This window comes from Notamacropus eugenii, chromosome 4 (assembly GCF_028372415.1).
Source record: "Notamacropus eugenii isolate mMacEug1 chromosome 4, mMacEug1.pri_v2, whole genome shotgun sequence".
Taxonomy (NCBI): domain Eukaryota; kingdom Metazoa; phylum Chordata; class Mammalia; order Diprotodontia; family Macropodidae; genus Notamacropus; species Notamacropus eugenii.
The window spans coordinates 200442447-200457691 of record NC_092875.1 but is presented as its reverse complement, the minus strand read 5'-3'; the positions used below and the strand labels follow the sequence as shown (position 1 = coordinate 200457691).

Below are 15245 nucleotides of genomic sequence, written 5' to 3'. Positions count from 1 at the left end.
AGTCAATTGTGAAGAGCTCTAAATGTCCAGCAAAGAACCTGGTATTTGATCCTAGAGCTCACTGCATAGGGCGTGATATGGTTAAATGGGATTGGAACTCAGATCTTCCTGATTTGGTGCCATTAGGTGACACAGTGAATATAACACTGGGCTTGGAGTCAGGACGACATCTTTCTGAGCTCAAGTTCAGCCTGAGACACATTGTGTGAGCCTGAGCAAGTCACTTAACCCTATTTACCTTAGTTTCTTCATCTGTAAAATGAGCTGGAGAAGGAAATGGCAAACCACTCCCATATCTTTGTCAAGAAAATCCTAAATGGAGCCACAAGGAGTCAGACACAGCTGAAAAAAATGACTGAAACAAAGAGCTTTGTGATTTAAGTTCAGAATTCTATAATAGCTCTGGCTGCTAGTGTCATCCTTCCCCAAACCTTCTACGAATTATATGTATGTATGCATAGATCTTTATATGTGTGTTCATGTGTGTTTTTGTATACATATATGTTGTCTCTCCCATTAGGACGCATGTTCACTTGCCTGTACTGCTTTGCATTTGAATCTCTCAGACTGAGCAGTGCTTTGAATATAGCAAATGCTTAAGAAATACTTGCTGAAAGCAAGGTAGCAAACGCTACAGATAAAAATAAAATCCAACTAGAGTTGGAAAGGCTAAATATATGTTCTAAATACAGTCATATATGGTAATCTAGCATGCTATATTCTTATTTTCCCAGTCCTTCATTTTTTAAATACATATTTATTAAAGTTCTACTGTGTACAAACCCCAACTATTTACTATTTGTATCTCCAGTTGCCTAGCACAGTCAATGGCACACAGCAGGGCCCTAATAAATGCTCATGGATTGAATATAAACTCCAGTCCTTGCCTGAAGACCAGTAGATGAAACTGCCAATCAACCTAATTCTCAGATTTATGATTTATTTTTGTTAGTAAGGCTATTAAAATGTCAAGGAATCTAATGCATTTTCTTCACAAGCCTTGCTTTCTCTATCTCCCACATTTTTAGGAATGAGGCTTGTACCTGGAAAAACTGTCTCAGTGAAGGTAGAAAATGCATGGGTGACCACAGAGCAATTTCCCTGACTTTTGACAAAGGTCACATTCTGTGGGTTAGTCTTCATCATTATTTTTCAACTAGGGCAGAAGTTCTTAATCTGGCATCCATTAAGTTGTGGTTTTTTTTTTTTAATATCCTGATAATTGCATTTTATTGCTTTCTTTATAATCTCATGTATATTTTGCTTTTGAAATTAAACTTTAATCAATTATTTTGGGAAGGTTTCACAGGCTTCATCAGAAGTGGTTCCATCTAGAATACAAAAAGCTTGATCCAGGGGGAGTGAAGATTTACTGACTTTTCTCTCCTGATAAACATATCTGTGAAATGGCCCATTTGGTTGCAAGATGTTAAGCCTATAGTTCCAGCACTGGAAGAGACCCCATAGGCCATCAAGTTTAACTCCCTCCATTTTACAGATGGAGAAATTGAGGCATATTATTTTGTCTGAGGCAAAATTTAAACTCAGGTCTTCTAGCCTCCATGTCCAGCTCTACTCACTGTCTACACCAAATACCATGGAGCCAAGAGGCCTAAATTCTTACCACTAAATCAGAGCCAAGGCCCCAGCAGTGATCCTTGATTTCCCTGTCCCCCAAATCCCCTTTCCTTTACTCATTTCCTTTCATGTCTCCCACTTCCATTCTGCCTCTTCCTTCCTCAGGTGTTCATTCCCTCATGGGTCATTCCAAGGGATGGAAGAGGGAGGAAAGGGAAGGAAATGGGGCAGGCATTGCAGGTATTGGTCATTTAAATAGGAAGATCTTTCTCATTCATTACTAGGTCCATGTGACCTGCATGAGTCATATGGAACCTGTGATGGGAGGAGTTTGCCGAACAGGTGACACAGGAAGGGTGGAATAGGAAGAGGAGGAGTTAGAGCAGAGCTGAGAAAAAATCGGTCATGAGAACAGTCAGAGCTAGAAAGGATGGAGGCAAGCAGGCAGCTGGCTAGCAAGTGAAAGAGCTTGTTTGTGATTTTGTGTAAGGGAGCCTGCTTGTGATTTAATTAATGGAGCTGGTTTTTTGGGAAGCCTAGCAGGGGGAAGGCTTGGTGATGGTGTTGTCCTCTGCGTTGTTAATGTGTATAGATTTTTGTTACTATGATGGATTTGGCTTTCTGGTATCTGAATAAATATTTTGGTTCTGGCTTCTGTCTGGACAGTCTGTTGTATTTCATGATTCAGAATTGCACCAGAATGTTCATGGCTACCATAAACTCTGTGAATGTTGCATTGGTGTTACAACTGGTGATAGCTTCTTCCCTAAACCAGGGGGGGTAGCTGCTACTACTGAAAAAATACAATGCTAGCTAGGCTCAACATTATGGAAGCCCTAACTAGATAGAGATAGCCCTGCCTAGCCCTATTCTCCACTGTCATTATACACAGCACTTATCTGTTGGTACCTCTGACAATCAGTGGGCTGTACCAAGAAGCCTACAAAGACTGCATGTGATGCACACATGTTAGAAAGAGCTACAGTGTCACCTAATATAATACATTTTCTTTCTTTACCTCCCATGTTCAACTCAGGGTCTGATAACCAAGAGTCAATGCTGGTATAGGATTAAAGAGCTGGCCTTGAAGTAAGGAAGTCTGGGATTCAAGGATTTCTTCTTGAAGAGGTTAGGGATTGCTGGGATGCTGAGAATACCAAGACAGAGTCACCTGGAATGAATCCACACACTCAAGCCATCTTTCAGTCAAAAGACAGTTTATTGTAATGCCAAAAATAGCAGACAAAGCTCCTTTGGGGAACTTGCAACCTGTTGGGGGTGAATCTGGAGCTTATATAGAAAAGGGGCCTGGAAAGGAATGCAAAGAATACTAATTAGGTAATCTATGGGTCCAGGTGTCTTGGAAGCAGATGCCATCAATTTATGGATTTGAAAATGTAGGGAGTCTGAGGAGATAGCTCTGTTGATATGAGACACTGGGGGAGTGGTTAGAGGCATGGACTTTAGGAATCTGGTGCCAAGAGAATCCTTGATCCAGGCAGGGACAAAAATCCTTGGGTCAATATCCCTGTGTCTGCTCTGATAAGGGAATTACAGAAGCAGGCCTGCAACAAGGGAAAATTTTCTCAGGGAAAAATTAATTCCTTCCAGAGAGTGGTGTTAGATCGGGAGCCCAAGTAAAAGCACCCACTCATTCTGACACATTTGTTTACCCATTTTAGAAGAGGACGAAGGATACCCATGAGGTGAAAGCTTGAGAATGAATTGGATTTAGGTGAGCTGAGGTGCACAAAGTCTTCAGTCTCACTCTCTCTTCAAGAGTCTTCTAAGTCCAGGGGCAAGATAAAAGTCAAGAGCACTGGCAATGGCCAAGGAGGCAGTGGATAACCTTGGCCTCTTAGATATCTGACCAAGCTCTAAGAGCCCTGCATGCTGTGCCTTCATGGCCTTGGAATAAATTGTTCTCATCTGCCCATTGAGGGTCTGAAGGTGTGGGGGGTGATATCTCTGACATACACATAGACTGAAACAACATATTGCTTAGCTTCTCAGTGCTCTGAACTCTATTTGGAGGTGGAAAATTTTCTAACCAAGACTCTTAAAGGTGCAAGATAGACCAGCCCTGGAAGAAAAGCCAGGAGGGTTTTTTTTTTAACTACCAAGGCATGCTTTCTGCCATTCCAAGGCTACCTGTTATTTTTCCAAGAGAATTGTAAAACATTTCAGGGCTTTAAACTGAAATAATACTTTTTAATTTTTCTTCTCTCATTTAAAATTCAATGTTATTTTCAATTCCAAATTCTCTCTCCCTACCTTCTCCCAAATCCATTGAGAAAGCAAGAAAAAAAAATCAATTACAAATATGTGTAGTCTAGCAAAACAAATTCTCCAATACTCTTGTCCAGAAGGGGAAAAAACAAAATGAGGAAAAAAGAAACAAAGATAAGAAAATGTGTTCTTTATGAGAACAAATTCCAAAACCTGAAAGTTTTAGGAAGAAATCTATTAAATCATTTAGTGGAGGACAGTGAGCTGGGAAGGAGGTGTGGCTCCCTTACATGCAGGATCCTTAAGCTTCATCTTATATAGGATTTAGACAAAGGTGTCCATGCAATAACCACCCATACACAGTTAAGCAAAATTGATGAGACAGGGCAACTTAAGCAAGGTAGACTGATACAGAAATGAATAACTGTAAACGTTCAATAAAATATGGATTAAGCCAAAACACATGGGAACCCAAAATAGATGTTTAGGTGGATTCATTAAAAGTTCTTGGTGTGGTAATCCAAAAAAAAAAAAAAATGCTTCGGGTGGACCCAGGATATAGGGAAACACAAAACTGATGAGGTTCAGACTCTGGGAACTTCCCTGAGTTCCCCTGGAATTTCCTCACTTAACTTGGCTTTTCATACTCAAATTGAGCTCTCTTTGCTTCTCCTCACAGAATCTGACCTTTCATACTCAAATTGATCTCTTCCTGTATCTCCTCACAGAATCTGGTCTTTCATACACAAATCTGTGATCATTGTCTGTTATCCCCTGATTGCCCTACCTGCTTCCCACCCAAACCCTCCATTGTCTATCTCCTGATAGCCTCCAGCTGCTTCCAGCCTCTGACCCTCCTTGGACTTCTCCTCAAGACCCTTCCTAAACCCCTCCTCCCATCACCCTGGACTACCAGACCACCCCCCCAGATCCCTCCTATACTCTTTTCTGTATTTAAGTCCCACCTTGTCTCTATGAAGGCGCTCAGATGCAATCCAGCTCAGACTCTGTCTAGCTGGGATTGTGTCTGGCCCGCTTGTGAATACAAGCATTACAAATGCTTAGGCTCCTTAAGAGGCAACCCAATTAGGCGAATCCTTAATAAACTGTTTTCTTTGGCTTTAAAAAGGCTTGAGTCGAATTCATTCGAGCACGACCCGGACCGTCAGTATATTTTGGGGTCCCCCATCACCATAAACCTCATCAAAACCACCACCAACAACTCCTGGTATCCATCTCCACCATTTCTAGAGAGTTACTGGGGTTAGGAGACATTCTGGGGGAAGATAATCCTTACGCATATAAAGTTAGATTTCAACAGAAAAACAATTTTACAAAACAATAAATTTTTTCCCCACATATGCTTCAATTTGCAATCTGAGTCCATCAGTGCTCTATATGGAGGTGGATAGCATGTTTCATTATGAGGCCTTTGGGATTGTGATTAGTCATTCTGTTTTTATCAGTTAGAAATGAGATTCCATGATTCTAAGATAAAGATGAGAAGACACTGCCTGAGACTATAGTAACTGCAAACCAAATGGACTAAATCAGTTGATGAAAAAAATGAAACTGATGAAAGTGACATCAAACCTGGTACTATTTCTGAAAGAACTCTAAAATAACTACTTCAAAACCTAGGAATCACTGAGCTGATCCCTTTCATCAGTCCTTACACAGCATTTAGTCTTCTATCACATTCATGTAACTTTTTCTGCCAGTCCTCAAATGGTGGGCATCCCCTGAGTTTCCAATTTTTTGCCTCTTTCCCCAATGATAGACTCTACATAAGATCTACACAGATTAGACCCTACAAAACCACTATAAAAAGAGCTACCATAAACATTCTCTGTGCATCTGGGTCTTTTCCTCTTTCTTTGATCTGTTTGGGGTATAGACCTAGTGACTGGGTCAAAGGGAAGGGAACAGTTTCATATGCAGAGATTACTCCATTCTAGAGGAAGAAATAACACCATAGAAAATGACTCAAGTGATGTTGAAAGCAAACAGAAGCTCCACAATCACATGCCCAAGGAGGGAGAGCCTGGAGGAAACTAGAGGAGCAGAATCTCACAAAGACCACATCCCCAGTAACATTGTTGCCTGGAGCAGGTGTTCCCTAGGGGTGTGCCTCTCCTGTGAGCTACACTCTTACCACTGATGGTGGGTGTGAATTTATGGAGGAGTATATCCCAAGTTGATATGGGAAATGCTTTATTGGGTCTTTCCTCAGTGATGTTACTTTATTAAATTCCTTTGCTTATGTGTCCATAACTGATCATAGGATATTCCATAAAACCAAAGAAGCCTTCCAGAGGGCTAGAGGTGATTGTGACATGCTACATTCTTCCAAATCCAAGTCTGGTACTGGGTTTGTGGTAGAACAGCAGCTCCAAAAGTGGATTCCCAGTTTTCCCTTTTTGTATAGGAATGTCTTATCCTTGTGTTAGAAACAGGCTTGACACTAATAGATTATCAAGGAAAATTTATTACAGCAGAGTTTGGAGGAATTGAACAACCCTGGCCAGAAGCAGGCACAATCCTTCTTTATGAAGAGAGAGAGCACTGGCTACAGAGGGGAGAGCTTTATTAGACTGGTAGTACAGGACAGATATTCCCATCAGGAAACAGAATGGTCCATTCTCCATTAGGTCACCACCTTCTCTACATGCCCATTATGTAACCACCCTTGGTGTGATCTCCCCTCCCAAACATGCTTTAACATAGGACCTATAATCAGAAAATGGAGGGATAATTTTGTACAGGATGTGTCTGCTTGTATACATGAGGTTCGTTAAGCAAGCACAGTGAAGAAAAGCTTTCTCCAGGTTATTCTAGGTCATTTTTTTCAGGCTGGTCCCAGGCCTGGACCTCTTTATCAAGAACTTTGTGATTTTCTGAAGGCCACTGTCTGTCTCCTCATTGGTTGAGTCCACCTGCAGTCTGCTCACTTTCTTATTAACTGTCTTATTCTCAATGATTTCAACAACTAGCAATTTTGTGGAAACAACTCTTTCCTGTCTCTCACACTTCGTATGTATTAAAATTTGCCCTTCTCTTCTGGTGGTATTTGATGAGAAGGAAGGCATTATTTGCTACCTCCACTTCCAGATCAAACCTCTGGTATCAGTGCAATAACCAGTTGAAGGGAACTGGAGTATTAAAGTGTAACGTTCTCAGATTTATTCAAGGTTAGCTAAGAAGGGGTGATTTTCAGGGTCTAATCTATGATTTCAGTTACTATGTGTGCACTTGGATACAGATGGAGACTTGTTCAATGAGGTTATAATTAGGAAAAGAGAAGGAGGATCTCTCCCAGATGCATTGTCTGGACTTCTTCCCTACCTCCTAACCTGCTGCTGTATCACCATGAAGATAGCTACATCCTGATGTCCCAATTTCCTGATTGATGCCCCAATTTTCTGATTGATCTACATCCTGATCCCTAACAGATATGAAGAACACAAAGTAAAGGCAAGTCTTTGTCAATTTTTCATCATTAAGATCTTTCTATGAAAATACATCATTTAAGATATACTTCATTAGGAACAGGAAGACCACTGAGAGCAGCCAGAAGATTTTCAACCATATTTTCCTTCATGCGATGTACACTTTGATGAGTTCTGCCTCCCATATGAGGTGTTAAAATAACATTCTTTAACTTTAATAAAGGATGTGATCTGAAATAGAAATGCATTCTTAAAATTTAGGTTTCATTATTTTTTTAAAAAATTATTTTGCTGTTGTTACATTTTTATAGTTGTAGCAAGATAAAAATTTGTAGATGAAAATAAAAATACAAGAAAATTCCAGTTGATTCACGGGCTAATAACATAATCTTGGAACCAGACAAAACCTTAAAGATTGCCTAGCCCCGTGTTTTCATTTTACCTATGAGGAGCCAGAGGCCCAGAAAAAGGACACAACGCAAGAACCTAAGACCCCCAGGTTCTAAGTCAAGGCTCTGGAAGCTCACCATTGTCTTCAAAATTATCTCAAAAGAATAGAATTCTGAGTGAAAACTAGGTATTAATTTGAAGAATTAAATGGAAAGATACGCATTTAAGTACAATAATTGAACTACACAAAACAGGTTGAGGTCCATATAGCTTGTAAAGAGTTAATAAGAAAAAAGTCTGAGCTACCACTTCGTGTTCTAATTGACTCAATAAGCTGACCAACTTAGTAATGTGATGGATCTTTTCATAATTTTTTAAAAAGTTAATACAACTGTCAGGTGCATTGTACTGGGAAATAACAATCACTTCATACAGTGCTCTGATCACATTTCACGTGTTCCATTTGCCAAATTTTAAGAAGGACTTCAAGAAAACAAATTGTAATCAGAGGATGGCGACCAGCAGGGTAAGGAGTCTGAAAACTATCACTTAAGGAAGAGTTAAAATTAAGGCAAGTAATTAGCATGGAGAAGAAATGACTGACAGAGATACAATCTGACTTCAGATATTTAAAGTGTTAGTAGATGAAACAATACATTTATTTTATGTTGCTAGTCATGGCAAAACCAGAACCAATAGATAGAACTGATAAGTTTTAAATTTTAATTATAGACATAGAGTTTGAAGCGTTGTTATATAGCATAATTTTGTTACCTTTAACAAAAGATGAGATATGAAATACTCTGCACTGAGAAAAACTGTTCCAGTTTTATTGGTTTCTTTTAGAATTATTCTCAAATTGTAGTTACATTTTTAATATTTATACAGATAAAAATATAGATTAAAAATAATTCAAGAAAATTCCATTTGATTCATGGAAGAATTATCCAATCTTAGAACTAGAGAGGCTCTGAAAGATTTTTTTGTGCAGAAGTTCTTAAAGTATGGTCTGAGAACCCTTTGGGAGTTCCTGAGACCTATCTGAGGGATCCACAGGGTCACAACTATTCAAATGCTAAGATGTTATTTGCTGTTAAAATTCTCCTCCATTTTCCAACTCCCTATCTGTGAGAAACAACTAATGCAAAATACTGAATACAGAGTCAGATATGAAAATTCACCTGTCTCCTAGTAAGTCAGACACTGGAGAGATTTTCAAAAATAAGTAAAACAATGCCATTCTTCTCACTAAATTTTGTGTTTTATAAGATTTTTTCATAAAAATATGTTACCATGTCATGAGTCTATATTTTTAAATGAATTAATAAAATATTTTAACACTGTTATTAATTTTAATGTGAAATACAGTAAAATGTTAATAGATATAATAAGATGTTAATAAATACAACTATCAATTATTTTAAGCATCTAAAGGATACTTAAAGGAAATACTGATCTGGTTGAATATTTTCATTTTGCAGATGAGGAAACTAGATAGTCTGCCTGGAGAAGAAAAGGCTATATAGAGACACAAAATCTGAGTTCAAAAATGTGAAGTGTATATATAGATGAAACCATAGATTTGTTTTGCTAAAAATGGCAGTTCTAGGACCATTGGGAAGAACTGACAAGGAGTTATTTCATATATTGAACCAAAAATCTGTTTAAATATTAGAATTGTTCAACAATGGGATGGATTGACTCATAGGAGTATCAAATAATCTGTCACTGCAGATATTCAGTTCTAAGTCAGGCAAATAACTCTCAGTGATGCTATGAGAAGAATACTTATTTGGGGGGAACTGGATAGTCAAAAGTCAAAGAACATGTATTAAATGCCTGCTATGTTCCAGGTACTCGCTGAGTGCTGGGGATAAAAAAAGAGGAAAAAAAAAGTCCTTCGCTTAAAGAGCTAATGATCTGACAGGGGAGGAAAACACACAAGGGAAAGATGGAAGGTGTGTTTGGGATGGAGGGGAAAAAGTACTCAATCTGGGGGCCTGAAGGAGAAGGTAGAGAAGGCCCAAAGAGGGCAACCAAGTGGGAAAGCAGGATTAGAAGAGCTCTAAAACTCTGTGACCATGTGGGTGAGATATCAGCCAAAAGAAACTTTTTTCTTCAAATACTGTTGGAAAATGTTCCTTCTATTTTTATTTTTCACAAAAAATGCAGAGACAGGTTTGCTTTGTTTTTACCTGGGCAGGGGTTCAGGATAAGTCACATCCAGTCCTGCAGCTTTAATAATCCCAGTCTGAAGAGCTTCAACTAGGGCATCTTGATCAACCAATTGACCTGAATTAACATACAGTATCTTTGTCAGTATCATATACTTACATCTAATGTGTAACAGAAAAGGAATGTTCACATTTCAGGCTCTTTCAATAACGTCTTTAAGACTGCAGAGTTATCTATGTCCTAATTGACCAAAGAATATTGAATATTAAATGAATATTAATTATTATTATTAATGAATATTAATATGAATATTAAATTACATAAAAGCAAATGACAGTGATAAAAATAAAAAATGCAGCCTAGAAAACTATAAGTATGGTTGCATAAGTTAGTTCTTTTCAGTGCAAAAGGATATTTTTTACGATTCAAGGGGAACTTTACATTTAAAACTTAGTTGAGAGAGAGTGTTCTAGTGGAAGGAAAATCAGCCTTAGAAATGAGAGACTTGGGGTGTCAGTTTCTCTCACATTGCCTGGTGTGTGTCTGTGAGCAAGTCACAGTTTCTGGGTTTTCAGCTTCCTCATGTACAGAATCAGATTAATAACTACAAAAACCACATTACAGTGTGGTTGGGAGGGAAAAAATGAGACAACGTGTGCAAAATCAATTTCCCAACCTTAAACTGCTGTCAAAATGCCAGCTACTGATTGTGATAACTCAATATCAGAGATTTGGAACTGGAAGAGATGGATCTCCAAGGTCATACAGTCCAGTTACTTTTTTTGCAGACATGGAAACTGGTGGTGAAAGAGGTTGAATGACTTGGCCAGGGTCACACAGCCAAAAAGTGTCTGAGACAGTATTTAAACCCAGGTCTTGCTGACTCCAAGTCCACTAGGTCATGATGCCTCTCATTTCATTTCAGGTTCAAAATGACATGCCTATGTCCCATCAAGTGCTGCTTAATTGGAGGAAGAAACTCTTTTACTTTATGCTTAGAAGCTTGACAGACTTAGAGGAAGGTTTTATGATGCTCTTTCTGAATGTCAATGAGTATTCAGTAAATGCCTCACTCCTTTTCTTTTGAAGACCAGTTCTTTCAAATAGTGTTCTTCTGTTTGTTGTAATAATAGTCTGGTATTTATGATAGTAATAGCTTTCAGAATTAAGGTTATTTACATGTCTAGTGTTTAGTGCTGTTAGAGCAGCAATCTTTACCCTTTAACGCATCTTCCATGAGAAGTAGTTTTCTGCTTGCTGAAGATGGTCACCTAGGCACTTGGAGTAAAAACTAATATCATACAGAATGACAATGCTACACATATAATATATTGATGCGCTCTTTATCTCTACTTAGATATAATTAATATAATGATAAAGATTATATACTCATTTGCTTTCTTTTATATCTTCATAATATAAATTCTTAATTTTCAAAGAAATTTTACCTTAATTAGTGCTTGTGAGTGACAAATTCCAGATATTATCATAAAAATACATACATATATATGTATATGCACACACACATAAAGAAGTGAAAGCACGAAGATTACTCAATGCCATAGTTAGTAGCAGAACCAGTCCTAGAACCCTGTTTTCTAAACTCCACTATCCAGTTTCTGATCAACAGTAAATTAATAGTGACTCATGCAATCAGCATTCATTTCAGTTGTGTCATTTTAATGTCAATAAAACATTGTCTCTCTCTATAGTAAATTATGTAAGATTTCTCAGTTTTATAAGTTCAATGATCAACTCAGGATTTACTTTTGTCTATTATGAGTAGATATTTAAATTAGGTATTACAAAAATTTTAAGGAAGAAAAACTGATTTACCCGAGAAAATGTGACAAAACACTGAGAAATATATAATTAATTGAACTTAGAAGATATCCAATATAGTACACTTTTTTTCCCCACCAAAGGCATAAAAAGCATATGAATTTAAAGATATTCTTTTCTTTTTTTTGATAGATAATTTATTTTTCAGTTCCCAACATTCATTTCCACAAGAATTTGACTTCAAACTTTTCTCCCCAATTTTCCCCACCCCCAACCCAGGACAGCATGCACCCCATCCATCCTTTTTTCCCATCTGTAGTACCCTCTATTACCCACCATTCTTACATCCCTCTTCTCCTCTATTTTCCTATAGGGCAAAATATATTTCACTACTCTATTGCCTGAATAACTTAACTTCAAGGTGCATGTTAAAATAGTTTTTAACATTCATTTTTAAAACTTTGAGTTCCATATTCTCTCCCTTCCTCTACACCCACACTCACTGAAAAAATAAGCAATTCATTATAGGCCACACATGTGTAACAATGCAAAGCACTCCCATAATTCTGATGTTGTGAAAGTGTAACCACACTTCCCTCTGTCCTCTCCTGCCTTCCATTTATTCCATTCTCTCCCTTGACCTTTCCTCCCACAATAGTTTTTGCTTCTGATTATCCCTTTCCCCAATTTGCTGTCCCTTCTATTATCTTCCCTCTCCTATCCCCTTCCCCCTTGCCTTCCTGCAGGGTAAAGTAGATTTCCATATCCAGTTGGTGTCTGTTATTCCCTCCTTAAGCCAAATCCCATGAGAATAAAGCTCAATTATTTCTTTTCATCTCCCCTCTCTTCCTCTCCATTGTAAACACTCTTTCTTCCCTCTTTCATGTGAGATGATTTGCTACATTCTACCTCTCCCTTTCTCTTACTCCTAGTACATTTGATTCCAGAGTAAATTTTATTTTTTTTAGGTATTCTCCCTTCATATTCAGCTTACCCTGTGACCTCTCTCTCTCTCTCTCTTTCTCTCTCTCTTCTTCTCTCTCTCCATATATATGTATATTTATAAGCACACATATATATATACACATGCAAACACACATATATACATATGTACACATGTATATGCACATGCACATATATACATACACAATACACCCATTACATATACATATCTACACATATATAATATACACATATAAACATACCCTTATACACCTACATATATATGTATTCCCTCTAACTACCTTAATACTGAAAAAGGTCTCATGATTTACTAATAATATCTTTCCATGGAGGGATGTAAACAGTTCAACTTTGAAGAGGTCTTAAGGATTCTCTTTCCTGTTTATCTTTTCATAGTTCTCTTGATTCTTGTATTTGCAAACCAAATTGTCTATTTAGCTGTGATCTTTCGAACAAGAATGCTTGGAAGTCCTCTATTTCATTGAAATTTCATTTTTTCCACTGAAGTATTATACTCAGTTTTGCTGGGTAGGTGATTCTTGGTTTTAATCCTATCTCTTTTGACCTCTGGAGTATCATATTCTAAGCCCTTTGATCCCTTAGTGTAGAAGCTGATAAATCCTGTGTTATCCTGATTGTATTTCAACAATATTTGAATTGTTTCCTTCTGGCTATTTGTAATATTTTTTCCTTGACTTGAGGACTCTGGAATTTGACTACAATATTCCTAGAAGTTTTCCTTTTGTGATCTATTTCAGGAGGTGATCAGTGAATTCTTTCCATTTCTGTTGTACCCTCTTGTTCTAGAATATCAGGGAAGTTTTCCTTGATAATTTCTTGGAAGATGTTATCTGGGCTCTTTGTTTGAACATAGTTTTCAGGTTGGCCAATAATTTTTAAATTATCTCCCCTGGATCTATTTTCCAGGTCAGTTGTTTTTCCAATGAGATATTTCATATGGTTTTCTATTCTTTCAATCTTTTGGTTTTGTTTTATAATTTCTTGGTTTCTCATAAAGTCATTACCTTCCATATGCTCCATTATAATAAAGAATAATAAAGAATATTTTTTTCAGAGAGCTTTTGAATGTCTTTGCCATTTGGCTAATTCTTCTGTTTAAACCATCCTTCTTCTCATTGGATTTTTGGACCTCTTTTGACATTTGGGTTAGTCTATTTTTAAAGGTGATTTTTTTTTCATTATTTTTTGTAGTTTACTTTAGCAAGTTGTTGATTCACTTTTCATGATTTTCTTGCATCTCTCTCATTTCTTTTCCCAATTTTCCCTCCACCTCCCTTACTAGGTTTTCAAAATTCTTTTTGAGTTCTTCCATGGTCTTGCATATTTGTTTTGGAGCTTTTGGATGCAGAAGCCTTGACTTTGATGGCTTCTTCTTATGGTATACTTTGTTCTTCCTCATTTAAAAAGGATGGAAGAAAATAGCTTTACACCAAGAAAATTACCTTCTATAGTCTCATTTTCCCCCTTTTTTTTGTCATTTCCCCAGCCAGTTACTTGTCTTTTGAGTCCTTTGTCAAATGGAGGGTATATTCTTGGGAACTGTAAGTTCCCAGGTCCTCCAAAGTGGTCTCCTCTGGGAGCAAACATAAGCACACTTTTCTGCCCAGGAACTGAGAGTAGGATTCCCTCTCTAAAGCCACCACCAGCTCCATCACATCAGTACTCATCCCTACTACAGGACTGTCGCTCTGGACCGATACCTAGATCACCTGCTCAATTCCCCCAGGGTGTTTAGACCAAGAGGTCCAAAAGTGGAAGCTGTTCTGCAGTGGCTGCAGCTGCCCTGTGACTGGGGCTAAGGCCCCACCACACACCACTCTCACTCAGGTGAAAGACTTTTCTCACTGACTTTTGAAGCTGTGTTTGGAGTTTGTGGGTTGAGAAATCTGGAAACTGATACTGCTACTCATGACTCTGTTCCCTGAAGCCTGCCACAGACCTGTCCCTGCTGTTCTGCAGTGGACTGCGCTCTACTCTGAGTGCAGTGCAATTGACCTTTACTGTCAACCTTCCAGGCTGTCTTGAGCTGGAAATCTCCTTGCTATGTCATTTTGTGACTTCTGCTGCTCTAGAATTTGTTTAGAGTCATTTCTTACAGGTATTTTATGGGCTGTGGGGGGAGAGCTAGAGCAGATTTGCCTTTGTACTCTGCCATCTTGGCTCTGCTGTGATATTCTTTTCTTGACTTATTAATAACTTGTGTTAAAAATACATTTGCAAAAGGTCAAAAACTTATAATTTGTAGGTAAATTTCAACTCAATTGCTTACAAATTTGAGTTATTCTCTTAACCATGAAACTATAAGAGAAGAAAGTTAACAGAGAATACCAAATATTTCAGATTTATTGCTGAATATTTTAAGTGAAGGAGAAAATTATTTTGGTTGTCATATCTCTTAGTATCTATTACCTCTGCCAATGTTTATAAGAGTAGCAGTGGGCTTCATTAGGCCTAGTTCCCTCTTTCCAATCATCATATGAGTCTCATGGCTCAAAGGGAGCGCCAGCAATACAAAGTCTGAATGCTGCAGCAACTCATCCAACATTGCACAGTAATGGGCCCCAACTGTTTGTTCCTCTTCCACTGTCCTGCCAGATTAAGCAAAGAAAAAATAAAGTGAGTTTCCTCATCAGAAACCACCCAACATGCCCAAAGAAA

General features: G+C 37.9%; 1 protein-coding gene and 1 pseudogene across 6 annotated transcripts in view; both read right to left on the bottom strand.

Annotated features, from left to right (window-relative positions):
* LOC140502395 (centrosomal protein of 97 kDa-like) overlaps positions 1 to 1599 on the bottom strand; it is a 52536-nt pseudogene extending 50937 nt beyond the window's left edge.
* A 4678-nt stretch (positions 1600 to 6277) lies between these two features.
* The window catches only part of LOC140500933 (glyoxylate/hydroxypyruvate reductase B-like), a 34191-nt gene continuing 25223 nt past the window's right edge, over positions 6278 to 15245 (bottom strand). For all 6 annotated transcript variants that reach the window (XM_072604017.1, XM_072604022.1, XM_072604018.1 and 3 more), the window contains 3 exons: positions 14997 to 15175; positions 9842 to 9938; positions 6278 to 7487 (listed from right to left, as the gene is read on the bottom strand). In XM_072604017.1, coding sequence (XP_072460118.1) covers positions 7331 to 7487; positions 9842 to 9938; positions 14997 to 15175 — 433 coding nt within the window. In that variant the 3' untranslated portion in view covers positions 6278 to 7330. The remainder of the gene's footprint in view (positions 7488 to 9841; positions 9939 to 14996; positions 15176 to 15245) is intronic.